Source organism: Erythranthe guttata, chromosome 4 (genome assembly GCF_056151865.1).
Source record: "Erythranthe guttata isolate IM_541 chromosome 4, IM_541, whole genome shotgun sequence".
Lineage (NCBI taxonomy): Eukaryota > Viridiplantae > Streptophyta > Magnoliopsida > Lamiales > Phrymaceae > Erythranthe > Erythranthe guttata.
The window spans coordinates 1,117,488-1,134,503 of NC_142536.1; the positions used below are offsets into that span (position 1 = coordinate 1,117,488).

The following is a 17,016-nucleotide window of genomic DNA, read 5'->3' on the forward strand; positions in this document are numbered from 1 at the left end:
ATTATTTTTTATTGATTATTTAAAAATATATATTATGAAATACACGTTGGAAACCGTCAATATTTTTTAGGTCGAACAAATCGTATACGACTTATTGAGTGCGGTTACACCTATCGAGCTATTGCATGAGAGCAAGATGTACCCTATATTCGGATTCATTTGTCAATAAACTGATAGTAACACAAACTCGTGTGTATGTATTTTTATATACGCTGAAAGTGAATATATATACTCGAAGTATATTATTATATTAAAAAATGTAACATGCACCAAATTAAATAATAACATTGTAGACAAGTTGCATCTACAACAAATTAAATGCCATGATTTTTTTTTATATAATCATTAAAATTTTACAATAAGGAAGAAGAAGAAGAAGAAGAAATGGATATAAGTAATGAATAATGAATGGGGGGCACCCCTTTCTCAAATGGCACTATCAAAGAGTAAATTGCACGGGGATGCGTGTTCATTGCACCAACCCCAACCACCCTTTGTTAACCCCATCATCACTTGAATCTATAATTAATTAAGGCTAATGATTTAATTTAGAGTTAATTATAAGATATGATGCAAATTAAATGTTAAACTTTAATTAAGAATAATAAAACATATATAATGGTTGTCTACATCATTGCTTCTATAAGTTTTATTACAATTAACACCATCGAAGATGTGATCAAGGCTTTCTCTTTACATCATGCATGTATAATGAGTTTATTGCATTTAGCACCTTTATGTTTATCTTATTTGTTAAAAACCCTCCATGTTATTAGTATTAGTAACCGATACCTATGATTCAATTTTTTTTAGCAAATAAATACATGATTATCAAATTTAATAAATTTTGTTTTATTTAAAATAGTATAAGAATGTCATGTGTGTATATTAATATAGTTTAGGTATGATGTCTCTTTCGTCCAGCTACGTTTCACTACTTAGATAAAATCATAACTCCATAGTAGTATAGTGCGTCCACCTCCTTATCCTTTTTTACTTTTGTTTCCTTTTTTTGTGTCTTTTTTATGTGTGTGTGTGTGTGTGTGAGAGAGAGAGAGAGAGAGAGAGAGAGAGAGAGAGAGAGAGAGAGAGAGAGAGAGAGAGAGAGAGAACATGGCTTGCTTGTACAGAAAATGGTGAATCATTTATACCATCTATTACTCAACTATCTATGTCTCACTGTAGAAAAATGATGAATAAAATTGCAAATTGACAATAGCTGCAAATTATTATTACATGTAGCAATTGTTGGCAAAAGAAAGATTCATAAACTTTGCATATTCTTCTGAAAAGCATGCAAAAAATACAAAGAAAGAAAGAAGAAAGCAAAAAGAGAAATGGATGAAAAGTAAATCAAAGTGGTTACTGTAAAAGCCCCTAAAACGGTAACAACTTACAGGGACTTCTCAAACAGCATGCTCATAAAAAAATTATTCAAAGTAAAAGTATAAACAGACAAATCTTTCCTTCTATAAATAAATCTATAAATAAATAAAAAATCTGTACCAAATTGAGATTCAGTAGAAATTTGGGGTTATTATTGCAATAAACAGAAATATTAACTGTCGAAAATGGAATCCGTATTAAAGTTTATGAAAAGGACCAATCAAGAATTAGTGAACAATCGGGGGGCCTATTAGAAAATATTTTCGAGGCGTAAACGAATACAAGGAAAATTAAGTAAATACATAAATGATTCCCCCAAAAGGAAATGTTTTACTGTTCTATTTGCTTTTCCAAATTTTCATTTCATCAGATTTTTTTCTTTCCTGGAAAAAAAAAAAAACAAATTAATGTTACACAACTGGAAGCAAGGCAACTAGTGATTAGTAATATCTGTACAACATTTGACCGAAACATCCAAACACAAAGCCAAACCGGAAATCATTTCCCCCACAGTCAAACTCATCCTTTTTTATGGTGACTCCATTTTTTTTTCTCAATAAACTTCATGAATGTTCTTATATACACTAGTGTACACACACCACGGAGGGAGCGATTCCACATGTTTTTCCCGTACGCGGTATAATTCACGTTGGAGCACATACCATATTCGATTGTGCACAAGAAGCAATTAACCTGTTACAAATAAACGAATGCACGTTCGTTTTCAAAGGCTTAAAAAGATGATGAAATTAAAATTAATCACAGCAAAGTCGAAACTACCGACCTTCTTCGGAGAAATCAAACATCCCACCAGTATCGATATCGTCGTCCACATCTTCAGTTGACCTGTCACGATCATGAAACTCTGGCTTATTATAGTACTCTTCCTTAAATAACTGTGCAAAATCTACTGTTTTTTCCTCGGATTTTGAATGCATAAGATTTTCTGAAGCCGAGTCGGCATTGTCGACATTCGACGACGGAATTTCATTCCCCTCCGTTAAGGAAGCCTTGAGATTAGCACTCTCCTCTTTTTCTGTGTTTAAATCACTTGCAGCATGTCTAACAAGTATAGGAGATCTATCAGGGCTCATGTAGTCCAAGTTAAGCAGATTCTCCATTCGTCTAGATAATCCTGATTAAAAAAAAGTGAAGAAAACGAGTTAGGCATCAAAAGGTCGTCTCGTATCTATGGCATTGCATCTCAATAAACACATTATTTACATTTGAATTGAAGGATAGAATAGGAATAAAACTATATGTTACCTCCTTCTGAGCTTTCAGTAGAACTAAACGATGGTGGTTCTGAACGAGAAACAACACTTGCTTCACTGGTCTTTTCTTTAACTTGACCATTATTGGAGTCGGAAGGTATTGATCTGCGGAAAAACAAGTAATATGCCAATGGGAAGACATAACAAGGCACAGCTGGCATTATTTTTTCGGAAAATGAAAGACGTATAAATCTGGGACACGTTAATAGAAAACTTGAAGTATATACCAGCTAAAACAATATAACACCACGGGAAAAAATGTGCTTTCATACTAAATGTTGCATCAGGAAGAGGAGCAACTACCATTCCACTAAAAGGATGCCCCCGAAGAAGATTATTGCAGGAAAGATCTCTTAGTAACGAGCGGAATAAACAACCAGAAACAGTAAGCATCTACGGTTTACGATAGTGGAGTATAATAAGTATAATTACAGCAATACCACAACCAATGTAGAAAGATAAAATTCCCAGTCAACCATATCGAACATTTCCATGCTTAATTCGAATAACGGTATGCTGTGCAGAAAATAGATCACTATATGCGACTTGAGAACAAAAAAGTCAGATGGCACGTTGAAGTTTTGAAGATTTTTATCAACAATGTGGTGACCATGTTAAGAGTTAAGCCACCTCTCTCTTGCCTATACCAAATCCTATCATCTTAACAGCTTTTAGTGGTTGCTTTCTAAACGATGTGCCGATCAAGTTCAGATTCACTACCAAAAATACAAAGGCAGGGGTAAAAAAGAAACAAGATGTAACCTAGAACAAGAGAGACGTATAAGATGGGGGGGTGGAGTTTGGGGAAAGATTTTGATCAACGATTGGGTAGAAAGCATTGAATTTTTCTTATCCATTTTGAGTATCTTTCTAATTGATCGTACAATGAAAGAATAAAAGAAATAATTATGATGCAGCCTAGAAAAGAAATAGGGTATAAGGTATTCACCGGTCAATCCAGCCAGATCTTGCTCTAGGAAAATTGTCAAATATCGGCAACAAATCCTTCTGTCTTATTTCGACTTCATGTGAAGGAGCCATTTCAATTTCAGACTCTCCATCCGAAAAACCTTCTTCTCTTGGATGTTCCAGTACATGGAAATGCATCTGCATCAACAACTAATATTAGTTTTTTTTTTCTAAGAAAACGACCATTATAAAAAAACGCAGACATCCGTAATCTAGCAGAGATACTACCTTCGATTTATGCCATATGGGTAATCTACACGAGTTTATTTGCACTTCAGCATTCGAAAGATACCAATGCACTCTCTCTGGAGACTTGAATGAGTCAGTCTTAACTAGTTTCTTCTTTCCAACACTCCCATTCTCCTGGAAAACCATTTCGGGGTCTTCATCAATCTCAGGGTCATTTTGTACATCAAAGATACTGCCAAAAATGCATTCCTCCCTCTCCATATTATCCAGTCTTCTGCCCACATCCCACCATTGCAACGGTTCAACTTTCACCCTGAACTCATCATTTTGTGAGTTGGCTTGTGGAGCTGACAAAGATTCAGCTCTACTCTCACTGAGTTCAAGCCCCATTGAGGACAGAATTTCATGTTGAACCACAAACCCTGAGGGGGTATAAACTAAGATATGTTCCAGAGAACTACCACCCGACTTGACATCTGAAGAACCAGTAGAGTTGGAATTATGAAAAATTGCGGCAAAAGCTCCAGACGGCACCCACAACTTACCCGCCATCGAAGCAGCGGCATTGCTTACTGAATTAAGCAAGCCAGAGTCGCTGCTTTTTATCCTTGTGACTACGGAGAGGTTGCAAGCAGGTGGAGGCAAAGATTGTGGCTCGTTTATGGTGAAAGATGAAGTAGACCACCATGGCGGAGTAGTAGCTAAAACCAAAGAAGTACCTTGCCCATGAGCATTTATAGTGCGAAAACCATCATCTCCCCCGAATGGGGATAGAACAAAGATATGGCAAGTTCCTTTTGATGATACAATCGCAATCCACTGACTGTAATGACTAAAGCAGATATCTTGGATGACCTGATGAAAAGAGGCGGGGGGCAAGAAACTCACAGAATATGAAACTTTCTGGAAATAGAAGATGGTATACCGAATAAATAACAAAGAGCATCAAATAGATACTTACGGCACTGGTTATTCCACGATAAAGCTTGTAAAGATGAGCATATGAAGTGCTCCAGTCACCAGAGCCTGATCCACTGCATTTATGACAAGGCATGATGCGGAAGATATTTATGTTATTTCCGTGCACAGAGGCAGTAACCAGAAGGGTCCCACTTGGATCAAAGCACAGAGCGGATATCGGACTCGTATGAGCCCTAAATTGTGAAATAACCTCTGAGCAAGCGAGGTCCTTCACAGCAATCTGCAGTTCACAAGTGTGATAAGAGGTGATACCTTGACAAAGTTTAGAACTCTATAATTTTGCATGATATGTACTTTCTGAAATTGTAAAACTACCACTATTTTAGACTTACCACTCCTGCATTTTCTGGTTCAGATGCTGCTAATTTTCCAGCTTTCCAGCCAGGAGAACTAGGACTACCAGGAAGCAGCTCCGGATAGTATTTTGATAATTTCTTGTATCCCATGTCCCCTAGGGAGATTAATCCAGCAGCTAAGTGTTTGCTGGATTCCATTGCATAACGAGCCATCATTGTGCTACTGCCTGGAGATGTTGATGGACTAACACTAGAAGCAAGGCTCTTTGGACTCACCCGACCAGTATTTAACAAAAACGGGCGATTAGGAGGATATGCCAACCATCTTGGCCCCACAGCCATTGGACCATAACCTGTGTTGATTCCAAATGCTCCTTGCTCTCCGACTCGAGGAACGGGATATGTGACAACTATGAATTTCTTCTCAAGCGTAAGGGAGTCAAAGCAGTAAATCTGCCCAACAAATAATAAGCCAATTATCCATCACCGTGCCAGTTTCTTATGAATCTAATCTCCAAGTATACATATCAATGCATTAAATCAGCTCAACAAGTATATAAAGCAACCATCGTTTGCATCTTATTTGTAAAGTATCTCATCTGACATATCAACTATATATATCCTTATATACTTGAAAAAAGTCTGTAGTTGTGCGTCTATTCAATTAATAAATCTCATATCAAGGAATCTCATGTCATTGAATACTTACTTGTTCTTCGAGACCAATAGCTACTACACGTGAGCTGCATCTCACCATAAATATTGCTGACTTGAAGTCAATAACCTTTACATATTCATTTGATTTCATAGAGTAAAATCGAACAGCAGTAGGGGGGTCAAAAGAGCTCCCAAATGAAGAATCTGATGAACCATATCTGGAAGTAGGAGGTCCTTGGCCAGAATAGTGAAACGAAGAGATTCTTTCATCCTCATTCCCTCCAACAACCACCACTATGGGATGTGATGCAATGTACTTTCCAGTACAATCACCACCTGCAGGAGCTGGAAGCATCTGTAAGAATGTAACTGGTCCATCACGCCTGGATAGCAATTCGCTTAAACCAGAGGCATCTTCAACATCGAAGATTTGAAAACCCTTTAGATAACCAATTAAAAGGACACGCCTGAAGGCAGTTGGACTAAGCTCTAATTTGTCAAAGCCAGCCCATAATACCTGATTAACACGAAAGGAGCTGTATATCAACATGAGAAGCATCATGACTAGTGAATAACAACACATTTTCATCAGAATTAAGAGTTCATGTCGCTAATTGCTTAAATGGAAGCTAACCAGAATAAGCATGGAATCAGAGGAGAAAGTAAAACTGCACTGTATTGATACACTTAGAAAATACATGCTTATAATACTAAAGCGAGATCTCACACAATATTTCCAAATTATACAGATAAAGAAAACAATTGAAGATTTTCCAACGGTAATTATAACAAGTCAATCAATAATATGAAATCACTAAAGATATAAAAGATTGTGAAATATCTATGCTTCCGGATGAAATATAAAAATGATAATGTTGTGTAAATAATAGCTCCAATTGAATAATTAACATCAGGCGACTTAAATGATCAACACAAATCATTTATGTCGAACAAATAAAACAGCACTGAATTCAAACAACAAGATATTGAAACTTCAATGAACAACGGAACCTTATACCAAGGGCTTCTGAATTGGCTAAAATCATATGAATAGGTGCTCCAAAGAATAATACATTTCAAGTTACAGTTAGTGATGACAATCAATTTATTTGCATTACTTGGGGGTGGAAATAAAATTCGAACAATTATCCAGTGCACAGAAATAAGAACCTAACAATTGGATAAATTTCTATAACAGACAACTCTATTATGCTCTATTCAATCAAGTACAAAACGAACAAAATAACAGAAAACCATTTCAGCACAGTAAATCACCAAGGCAAAAAAAACTCCACTAGAGATAATACACTTAATAAGAGATTTACAAATATCGACCTGCTCTTTGCGATCGTCCGACGGAGAAATGGAGGCGGCGACGGACGCACCAGCTGAGCGCACGGCAGTGCTAGCATTAGTCGACACCGTTTTGATGCACGAAGAAATAATTCTCAACGAATTAGGAAGGAACTTGCTGTTTTTCCCCTTACCTTTCCTCATTTTTCTATTTAAAATAAATAATTATCCTTATTTATCTTCTTCCCTATCTCAACCTTTCCCAACCACCGCCGACTCAGCGGTAAGTTCCGAATCTACTCCACCGCCGTCGTGCACCGCCGCACAGGCCGACGCGTCAGCCGTACTTCCGTCGATCATCAAATCCTACGATCGCCTGGAAAATGACAACACCGCGGCTAGATACACACACAAAACTTTCCGATTTCAGAACTTGGGAAATCCTAATTTTTCCGGTGAGTTTTTGGAGTTTGACTTGGGGGAATGCTTTTTCTTTCTTTACTGTCTCTGGACTCGGTTCAATATATATATATATATATATACCCACCACACGCGATCCCCTTCCGCTTCCTGTGTTGTTTGCGCTGTAAGCCAAATCTATCCACAGACCAATATTTTCAAAAACAATAACCATGAAAATACAGTTTCTAATTTTCAATTAAAATTAAATAATGTAATTGTTTTTTTTTTTTCTTTTTTTGTTGTTTTTTTTTTTTGGATAATATTTTATGTATATATATCCTTGTTTGACAAGTAAAAATTGCCGAATATAACCTTGGTCAAACCCATAAACAAGGCATGATTGAGGTAATACAAAGATTGAATTTGAGTTTCATTAAACATAACTAATTATACATGTCATTTCAGATCAGGATAGCCGAACTTTGACAGTTTGCTAAAAAAACCTCTATTCTTCAGATTCGCTTTCCTCCCGTCTAATCTAACTGCATTCCATCAGATTCCGTCAAATTCAAATGAAAATGTGACAGATCCTCCTAATTAATTAGAATTGGTTTTTTTTTTCTTTATTGTAGTGAATTTGATATATATGCTCGAAATTTAGTCAATTTATATTTATTTTGAATGAGTGGAAGACATGTAAATTTTGAATACTATATTAGTGTATTAAATGGTTACGTAATCGATGTAAAAGGATAAAGTTATCGACTTTTTTTATGCTTAGTCATTACCTTGTTAAATGAGTTTAACTTGAATAATAATAATGAATCATTAGATATAAATGGATTGTATTTGAATTGATGAAATATATATTCTAATATAGGCCCGAATCAATATTTGTTTCATCAATATATATCTACATGGACTATAGTGGTAATAATGTTTAAGCCCATTCAAGGCCCAGTTTCTTTACGGGCCTTACCCGACCCGATCATGACCCGAATTTGCGTTACACAACATACCATTGTACTACTAGCTGTAATCATAATTTAATACCATGATAAATAATTTGGTACAAGCTGTAATCATAATTTCTTTTTTACATAAAACAATATTTAATACTATGATAAATAATTTTAAAATGTCCGGAAAAAATGGGGTTGTACCTCTACCAAAATTAAGCTTCCATGGCTTTAGAGGTGTTGTACTTTTCTCCTGCACTAAAGAGATCCTTATAATACTTTTTCCAAATTGATAGCTTCTTACATTTTCTGATCAATTCTAAACTACCACAGCTCCCTCTTAGAAGTAGCAGCACCTGCCTTTCAACACAAATTTACCCAAATTCAATTATAATTATTATGTAATAATATTATACGATTAAAAAAAAATATCGAAAGTGCACCTGACTCATTCGAGGGCGTTTGGTGGAAGATTGTTGCACGCAAAGAGAAGCGGCCAAAATCACGAGATTCATTTGCATCGGGTTGTAGTCGTCTTCGGCAAGTGAGGGGTCTATAAGCTCTCTTATTTTGTTCTTCTTCAGCAGAGGCTTAGCCTAGAATAAATAAATAATATATAAAACATTTTTTTTATAATTCAAATGCTATATTTGAAGCCATCATTTGTGTAGTGTATATAGCAATTATTGAAAGAGGGAATCGTACCCACATAACGAGGCTTTGCTGTGAATAATCAAGAGCTCGTCGACCGGTTATAAGTTCCAAAAGCAGCACTCCAAAGGCGAAAACGTCGGTTTTCTCGTCTACTATTCCGTGCATTAAGAACTCCGGTGCTAGATAACTGCAACAAAGATTACATACAATCGGAGTTTAAATTAGTAATATGATGATACCCTACTTAAATTTATCGGAAAAAACGAGAGATTTTCAGTGATGATAAACACACCCGAAAGTGCCTTCAAATTTTGAAACCGTAAGGTGAGTCCACCGATCCGGCAACCATTTTGCAAGCCCAAAATCACATATCTGAAAATAAACTTTTAACTTTTATCGTCCAAACAAAGGGGGCCATGGCCCCCACAACTACATATTCCATATAGAAATTTGTTATTTTTCAAGTACTATAGTATTGTCGGAACCCCCTAGAATTTTTTTGTTATTTATTCGAAAGATTCAAGTGGATATATACCTGAGGTTCAAAGTCTTGGGTAAGTAATATATTAGCAGCTTTAATATCTCGATGAATGATCCTCCTTTGACAACCCTCGTGAAGGTACAACAACCCCTTAGCCGTTCCGATTGCAACCTTGTACCTAGTATCCCATGCCACCTTCTCCCTCGAACCTATTTAATAATAAAAAAATATATTATAATTCGACATCATCAAAACGTCGTAATAACGAGAAAAAAAAAATCCCGAAACAATGGTGGTGGCACTAACTGTGAAGCATAGAGGCCAAGCTTCCAATGGGAGACAACTCGAGCACAAGGTACATTCCACCTTCAACCCCATAGCCAATCATTTTAGCCGTGTTAGGGTGATTTACATGCGCCATTATACCGAGTTCCGTTAGGAAATCCCCTATTCTTTCTTCCGTTGACCCCTTAGTCAAACGTTTAATCGCAACAAGTGCGCCTCCGCGCAGACGGCCCCTATACACCTCCGCGTATCCGCCTTTTCCGATCAAATAACCTAATTAAGTCAAATCAAAACATATATAGGACATTATTTTTATTTGTAATTAAGAAAAAAATTTGACATTATTAATTATATAGAGCTAGGTAGCTAAATTACCTTGGCAAAAATTGCTGGTAGCGGATTGGAGTTGGGAGAAGGTGAAGTTGGTCCATTGAGGCTTGAAGTAATTGAAATCGGCGGCGTCGAGTAAGGGTATGGAGGTAATTTCCTCCGTCATGCTAGTGCTGAATTTTTGGGATAGTTTAAGGGGATGCAATGTGGCTAATTGTGCCTTGGATTTGAACCTTAATTGGTGGAAAAAATCGGAGATTCGAGAATTTGGTTTGGGGTGGTGGTGGATTTGTTGATCATGTGATTCATGAGAAGTGCTTGTTTTGGAGGAATATTCTGATTGAGATTCTGTTGTTCTCAAGAAATCCTCAAGAACTGTGTCTGGTGAATATACATTATTTGATTTCTCTTTCTCTTTCTCTTTCTCCATACTTACTTGTCAAACCATCAAACAGTACACAATTTCAGCAAAATTAGAAGATAGCAGTACAACAATATAGTGTGACGGATATTTAAATAAATAAATAAAAACAGAGGAATTCCAATTTTTCCTCATACCATAAAAACATCATATATAATAATTAATAAGAGAGATGAGAATGAACATACCATAAAAAATGGAAGCTGAAAAATTGTCGGAATTCCAGAGAAGAAAATAGAAAAAACCAGAGGTGGAAGGGCGGGCCCAGAATCCAGATGATTCAAACAAGACAATACAGCAAACAGAGGATATTTTAGTATTGTTTTTACAGGTTATATTAATTTTGTGGGGTTACTTTCTAAATTGTAAAGTGTGCATGAAGATTCATCCAACGGAAGGAAGTGGCTGTATATAATTATGTGTGAGTGTAAGTTATTCTTTGAAGACAAGCTGTGTTGGGTTCGCTTTACCCCACCAACCCACAGTGTGTGTGTGTGTGTGTGTGTGTGTTTTCTTTATTTCATTAGAAAAAAAACAAAAAAAAAATGATTTTTTCTTAATGTGTGTGTATACTGTATACGATGTTTATCTATGTTTTGGTTTCGTCGGTCGGAATTTGTCTGCCACGGCTGAGGTATTCGAGGTGTTCAGCTGCAGCAGGCGCCCACGTGCTCTTTCACCTCTATTACTATTTATTATTTGGGGGAATACGATGCTACACCTGGTGATTTGAATCGGGTGGCTCTTTTCTTGACACGTGGCTTTTTTTATTTATTTTATAATTATATTTCTAAAAATCCATTGGGCCATAACTGAACCCGTAGTGGGAATCTTATTAATTAGGGGTAATGTTATACGCATGCCAAATTAAACATTCAGGCACTTTTTTACCATGATTTTTTACCTTTTTACCATAACTAGTCACTCACCCGTGCGATGCACGGGGATTAATTCAAAAACATAGAATGAGTTAATGTAGAAAACTAACGAATAAAAAATATGTCGAGAATGTAAAGAATACAATTGAACAATAAATAACAAATTCGTATCTTAATTTATCAATCAAAAGTCTCTATAAAAAATAAACGGACAATGTTCTAAGCACCATACACGTTGAAATGTAGCAAGTAACTCCAAGACCGAAATTAAAGTAATGCATCAGTCTTGCACATTAATGTGAATGTTGTTAAAGAAGACCACAAAACTACAATTAGATCTACGACCTGATGACGAATAACCTGTTATTTTTCATCATTTTCAATAAAAGACATTACGTAGATAAAGAATATATATACAAACTTAAATTGATCCAACAATAAATAAAACAATTGCATTTCATTTTATCACAAAAAATCTACATAAATACAAACTGACAATGTTAGAACAGTCAAACTAAATGCCACAAGCAACTCCATGAGTGGAGATTGATTCAGAACACCACTCTTACACATTAATCTGAATCTTGATATAGTAACACAGGAAACTTTTGTCAAATCAACCATTATCAGATGAATAAGATGTAATTATTTATTAGTGTCATTATTTAAGTTCAACGCGTTATCTAAAGAAAACAAATATATATATATATATATATATATATATATATATATATATATATATATATATATATATATATATATATATATATATATATATATATATATATATATGTATATGTATATATATATATATATATGTGTATATATATGATCCGTTCCAGAACAACGTAGTTGATGAGCTGTCCTTCCTGCTATGGCGGAAAATCTGCAGAGAAAGGAAAGCCGGACTGATGCCGGAGTTAGCACTCCGACGATCAAGTCAGTACCACGGCTCTGATATAAAGTGTTATGAATATATGAGTTTTTGTGTTAAAGCTTGAGAAAGATAAAGATAACCCCCTTTCTGCTTGGATCCTTGGGGTTTTTATAACATTCGGCGGGAAGACCTTCTGCTCCCTCGGATCCTGGTAAAAAGCATGCTTCTGACGGGCTTTTCACCTTTCCGCCAGTCGGCCCGGGCCATCATACTACCCTATTTTCTAGAGATTATGATGCTCGTAGGTCTATCCCATGTACTCCCGGCCGCACGTAGTCATTCGCTCATTAAATGCTCTTGTCAGAGCATTTAATGGGTGCCTGGCCAGGTCTGTCAGGGCATTTAATTTTCCCCACTTTTCCCGACCTTCCTCTTCCTGGTCGGGAACTGCGGATAACTCTCGCCCGCCGAATCCCCATGCGGGCCCCACCTCTTCCTCTCTTTTGGGCTTTACTTTCCTCCTTGGGCTTCTCCTTCGCATATGGGCTGGTTAAGCGATTCCTGGACCGTTTTAGTGGGCTAACGTATTTGGGCTTCGTAATCCTGGCCTCGATCCGGATCAACTAGTCCCCCACTCCGAGTCCTATATTTTTAGGGCTCGGAGTTCTTTACCTCCTCGCGTCCGCGGCACGTCCTTTCATCTACCCCATCCGATCGTTTCGTTTTCCTGCTTAGCGCACTTCCCTATGCAGCCGTCAATCCCTGTGGGGGCTCTTCGTTTCTTGTGCCTTTTAATGACGGGTGTCTTTTCGTCTGTCGTTGGGGCCCGCCTTCTGGACTTAAAGCCCCCCTTTCCTGCTATTTCTCTCCTTCCCCATACCCTCTTTATTCTCCTTCCATTCCCTTATTGCTAGTGTGCTCCCTATTCCCCAGGTACTTTCTGCTCTCCCTTTCTCCTTTGTTATTGATTTTCTTGCTTTCTTCACCATCGCCCATCCCATGGTTTCCCAAGGCACTTCTTCTTCTTCTTCTTCGGGGCGGACTGACCCCCTTCCTGCGCCCGTGCGGTCTAATCGCCGGGGCGGGCGTCGTCCGAACCCGAAGAAGAAGACAGCTCCTTCTTCTTCCTCCCCTCAACCCAATAAAAAGAAATCCCTAGAGAAACCAACCCATTCTCTGGTGGACAAATTTGACCTCGAAGCTCTCTACGCCACCCAGGGCGTGGACGCTTCCTTTCATCTTTTAGTCCCCTCCCGTTCCCAGTCTCCTTCTAGTCCCCCTCCGGGCTATCTCACTTGGTACTTGGATCAATTCAAGGCCGGCCTTACTCTTCCTTTGCACCCTTTCTTTGTTGACGTAGGCAGCCTATACAAGATCCCCCTCCAACTTTTCCATCCTAACGCCATAAAGTTCATGTCGTGTTTCTATATAGTCTGCGTCAGTACCGGCGTAGACCCCCGACCAGAATTATTTTTCACTATCTTTACCCACAACCGGTCCTCCTCCGGCTATTATCATTTATCTTCGCGAATAGGTCGCCTCTTCGCCGGGCTGGTTACGAAGATTGATTCTTGGCAACGCCGCTTCTTCTTCGTCCGCCCGCCCTCGGCCTGGCCTTTTGACTCCACTCCCCCTCCTAAATCTCCTAAACGTGCTGCCCTCGGCATGAGCTTCGAGGATGAGATCGCAGGCCTATTGGCTCGCGTTCGCCCCCGTGCCTGGAATGTTGAGAAAATTATTAACAGTCTCCCCCTTTTTTCTCGTGCCGGCTTGTGGCAGATCCCTTCCTTTGATCGTCGCCCTTGGGGTATACCTACTCTTTTCACTTTCTCCCGTCCAGACTTCCGATGCCGCTTGGCAGTTGTGTGTATTTGCTTGTATTATTTTTCATTATTATTATTATGTTTGCGATCTGACTCTCTCTCTTTTTTTTTTTTTTTTTTTTTTTTTTAGGTGAGATGATGATCGATATGCTTTTGGAACTGGCTGAGGCCGAGAAGAAAGATGCCGGGGCCTCGAGCCCGATGGCGGCAGCTGAGGTCGCGCCCGAGGTTTCCTCCCGCGGGCCCGAACTCCCTTCCCATAGCTCCAATTCCCCTCTGCACCCTCTATCTCCTTCCTCCGGTCTACCTCTTCCCGGTTCCGAAGCTGTCATCGAACTTCTAGACAGCGAGACCGAGGTGCGGGACCTGGCTATATTTCCGAGCGGCGATCCCGGACTCGAGGAAGCTCAAGGAGAGTCTGCCGAGACAAGCTCCAAGCGTCTCGCTCTGAGCGGTTCTACTCCTCCCCCGAAAAGGGCCCGCCTAGAGTTGCCTAGCCTATTCTCTTCCTCGGACCCCGAGGGCTCGGCCGACCTCGTGCTCCACCAACTGTCCAAGGCTCAGGCCCCCGGTGATGCAGCTTTCCTCCAATCCCTCCCTCACTCTTCTCAGCGAGCCAAGTTGGCTCTGTGCTTGGCGCAGGTATGCGATCCTTCGATCGTTCATCAACTTATTCAATTGACGTAAGTTCGTACTAACACTCATTCTTTCTTTGCAGGCGAGTTCCATTGTAGCCTCAGGCTTTGGCAAGGAAGATCCCTCCACTCGGGACCTTGCTCTCCGTGAGTTGAACGAGCAGGCCGCCAACGCTCGTGCGGCCCTCGAGCGGGCTTCCTCGCGTATCTACTCCCTTATGACCGAGAACGGCACTTTGCTCCGCCAGTGTGAGGTCGCCGAGGAGAAACTCGAGGAAACGCAGTCCAAACTATGCGAGACTCGGAGTGTTCTGGAGGGTCGAGCCGTGCGAGCAGAGGAAGAGCTAGCCCGCACCATGCAGCGTATGGAGTCCCGGGAGCGGGAGTTTCAGAGCGAGCTGGATTGCCGTTTGGCCTCCGAGCGAGCGAAGAAGTTGGGGGAACTCCTTGCTACCACTGAAGGTCTGACCATTCTCGACCAGTACCGGGTCAAGTTGTTCGAGCGGTACCCTCATACTAAGCTGTTCCTGAAGGATGCTTGCCCGATCGGCATGTATTATGTCAAGCAAACCATAGGCGCTTGTGAGGCCATAGCCGAGGAGGCGAACACTCCCATTCGCTATGAACCCACCGCTGTCTTAGGCAAGATAAACAGGACGCTGCCTCTTTGGAAGGGAGACCCTCGCGAGCCCATCAACCATCCGTGGTGGCAGCCTATTACGGAGGACCTGATTTCTTCTTTAGGAAGTGGTGCTCCGGGTCCTTCGGCAGCAGTTAGCCACTCTTCAGCTCCAGTGCCCCCTCGAGTTCCCGAGGCAAGTGTTGGTCCGGCTTCCTCCGCCCCCCTTGCCCCGTCTGATCCTGCAAGGCTTTCTCCCCATCGCTCTACTTCTTCTTAGGGGCTTATATATATATATATATATTTTTTTTTTTTTTTTTTTTTTTTTTTAAGGGTGTGTTCTTCCCTTGTTTTTCTTTTTGTATGGGACTTTAACTATCTCTTTTTTTTTTTTTTTTTTTATATATCTCATGGTTGCTTTGTTTTACTTATCTTCTTCTTCTTTATATATTTTTCTTTTATGTCTTGTTTAGTTGGTGAGCTTCGTCGGGCATTCTAGGGGCCCTCGGTTACGGTTCTGACGGGACTTAGGCCCGTCAGGGTCGTAAACATTTTAACTTGCATTCCTCTGTTTGGTTTTTCTTGGAACTTGAGCTCGTCGAGAGTCTTTCAAAAGTTCTCAGCTAAGATTTTTGGCAGGAAAATCGTAAGTACTTGTGTTTACAAGCTCGGTGTCTTCATTTCGTTCTACTCGGAGCTCGAGCTCGTCGAGTGTTTTCAAAAGATCCTCGGTTACGATTTTGGCAGAAAAATCGTAAGTACTTGTGTTTACAAGTTCTAATTCTTCCTTTCGTTCTACTCGGAGCTCGAGCTCGTCGAGTGTTTTCAAAAGATTCTCGGTTACGATTTTGGCAGAAAAATCGTAAGTACTTGTGTTTACAAGTTCTAATTCTTCCTTTCGTTCTACTCGGAGCTCGAGCTCGTCGAGTGTTTTCAAAAGATTCTCGGTTACGATTTTGGCAGAAAAATCGTAAGTACTTGTGTTTACAAGTTCTAATTCTTCCTTTCGTTCTACTCGGAGCTCGAGCTCGTCGAGTGTTTTCAAAAGATTCTCGGTTACGATTTTGGCAGAAAAATCGTAAGTACTTGGGCTCCCCCCTGGGGGGAGAACTTAATGAACATTCTTTCTAAGAGACAAAAACGGACAGGGGTTTTTCTTATACCCGCGGTTTACAAAAGTCTAGGTTACTTAGTCCTTGCACATCTTTCAGGAGCAAAAATACGTCGATGCTTTACGTGAAATATTTTTTAAGATGTCCTATGTTCCATGGTCGTGGAAGCCTCCTCCCTTCTTCGTTTGCCAGTTCGTATGCCCCTCCTTTCAACACCTTTTTTATTACATATGGCCCCTCCCAGTTGGGTTCCATCTTCCCTACAGCTTTCAAAGCGTCTGCCTGTTTGAGCACTAGATCTCCTACCTGGAATATTCTTTTCCTCACTTTTTTGTCATACGCGTTCTTGATTCTCGCCTTGTTAGCCTCCATCCGGATCACGGCTTGTTCCCTTCTTTCCATGATCAGATCCAACTCCATTCTCAATCCTTCGTCGTTTACGATGTCACTGTGTCCTCGCATCCGACTGGATGGGATGCCGATCTCAAGTGGTAT

At 39.5% G+C, this 17,016-nt stretch overlaps 2 protein-coding genes across 3 annotated transcripts; both read right to left on the reverse strand.

Annotated features, from left to right (window-relative positions):
• Positions 1–1,613: 1,613 nt before the first annotated feature.
• ATG18G (autophagy 18 G-like protein) lies at positions 1,614–7,765 on the reverse strand. Its single transcript, XM_012977278.2, has 9 exons — positions 7,088–7,765; positions 5,805–6,269; positions 5,132–5,548; positions 4,780–5,019; positions 3,858–4,673; positions 3,610–3,767; positions 2,653–2,765; positions 2,171–2,521; positions 1,614–2,079 (listed from the first exon to the last, which is right to left on the reverse strand). The coding sequence occupies exons 1-9, from the start codon at positions 7,247–7,249 to the stop codon at positions 2,075–2,077; spliced, it is 2,727 nt and encodes a 908-aa protein (XP_012832732.2). The 5' UTR covers positions 7,250–7,765; the 3' UTR covers positions 1,614–2,074.
• Positions 7,766–8,476: 711 nt separating this feature from the next.
• LOC105953611 (receptor-like cytosolic serine/threonine-protein kinase RBK2) lies at positions 8,477–11,271 on the reverse strand. 2 transcript variants are annotated; one of them, XM_012977289.2, is made up of 8 exons: positions 10,766–11,271; positions 10,202–10,587; positions 9,848–10,099; positions 9,596–9,750; positions 9,353–9,432; positions 9,112–9,247; positions 8,850–9,002; positions 8,477–8,762 (listed from the first exon to the last, which is right to left on the reverse strand). In XM_012977289.2, exons 2-8 carry the CDS (start codon positions 10,584–10,586, stop codon positions 8,622–8,624), a joined length of 1,302 nt encoding a protein of 433 aa, XP_012832743.2. In that variant the 5' UTR covers position 10,587; positions 10,766–11,271; the 3' UTR covers positions 8,477–8,621. The 2 variants fall into 2 exon arrangements, with proteins under 2 accessions (XP_012832743.2, XP_088672346.1); XM_088816220.1 differs by having other exon boundaries at positions 10,202–10,591.
• Between the last annotated feature and the right edge of the window lie 5,745 nt (positions 11,272–17,016).

Excerpts from the sequence above, each read along its gene's own strand:
- ATG18G (XM_012977278.2), bottom strand. The coding sequence starts at position 7,249 with ATGAGGAAAGGTAAGGGGAAAAACAGCAAGTTCCTTCCTAATTCGTTG. Across the intron at positions 6,270-7,087 it reads CGGACGATCGCAAAGAGCAG|GTATTATGGGCTGGCTTTGA; the intron begins GTCGATATTTGT and ends CGTGTTAATCAG. Across the intron at positions 2,766-3,609 it reads AGATCTGGCTGGATTGACCG|ATCAATACCTTCCGACTCCA; the intron begins GTGAATACCTTA and ends GTTTTTCCGCAG.
- LOC105953611 (XM_012977289.2), bottom strand. The coding sequence starts at position 10,586 with ATGGAGAAAGAGAAAGAGAAAGAGAAATCAAATAATGTATATTCACCA. Across the intron at positions 10,100-10,201 it reads TACCAGCAATTTTTGCCAAG|GTTATTTGATCGGAAAAGGC; the intron begins GTAATTTAGCTA and ends TGACTTAATTAG. Across the intron at positions 9,003-9,111 it reads AGCAAAGCCTCGTTATGTGG|GCTAAGCCTCTGCTGAAGAA; the intron begins GTACGATTCCCT and ends TATTTATTCTAG.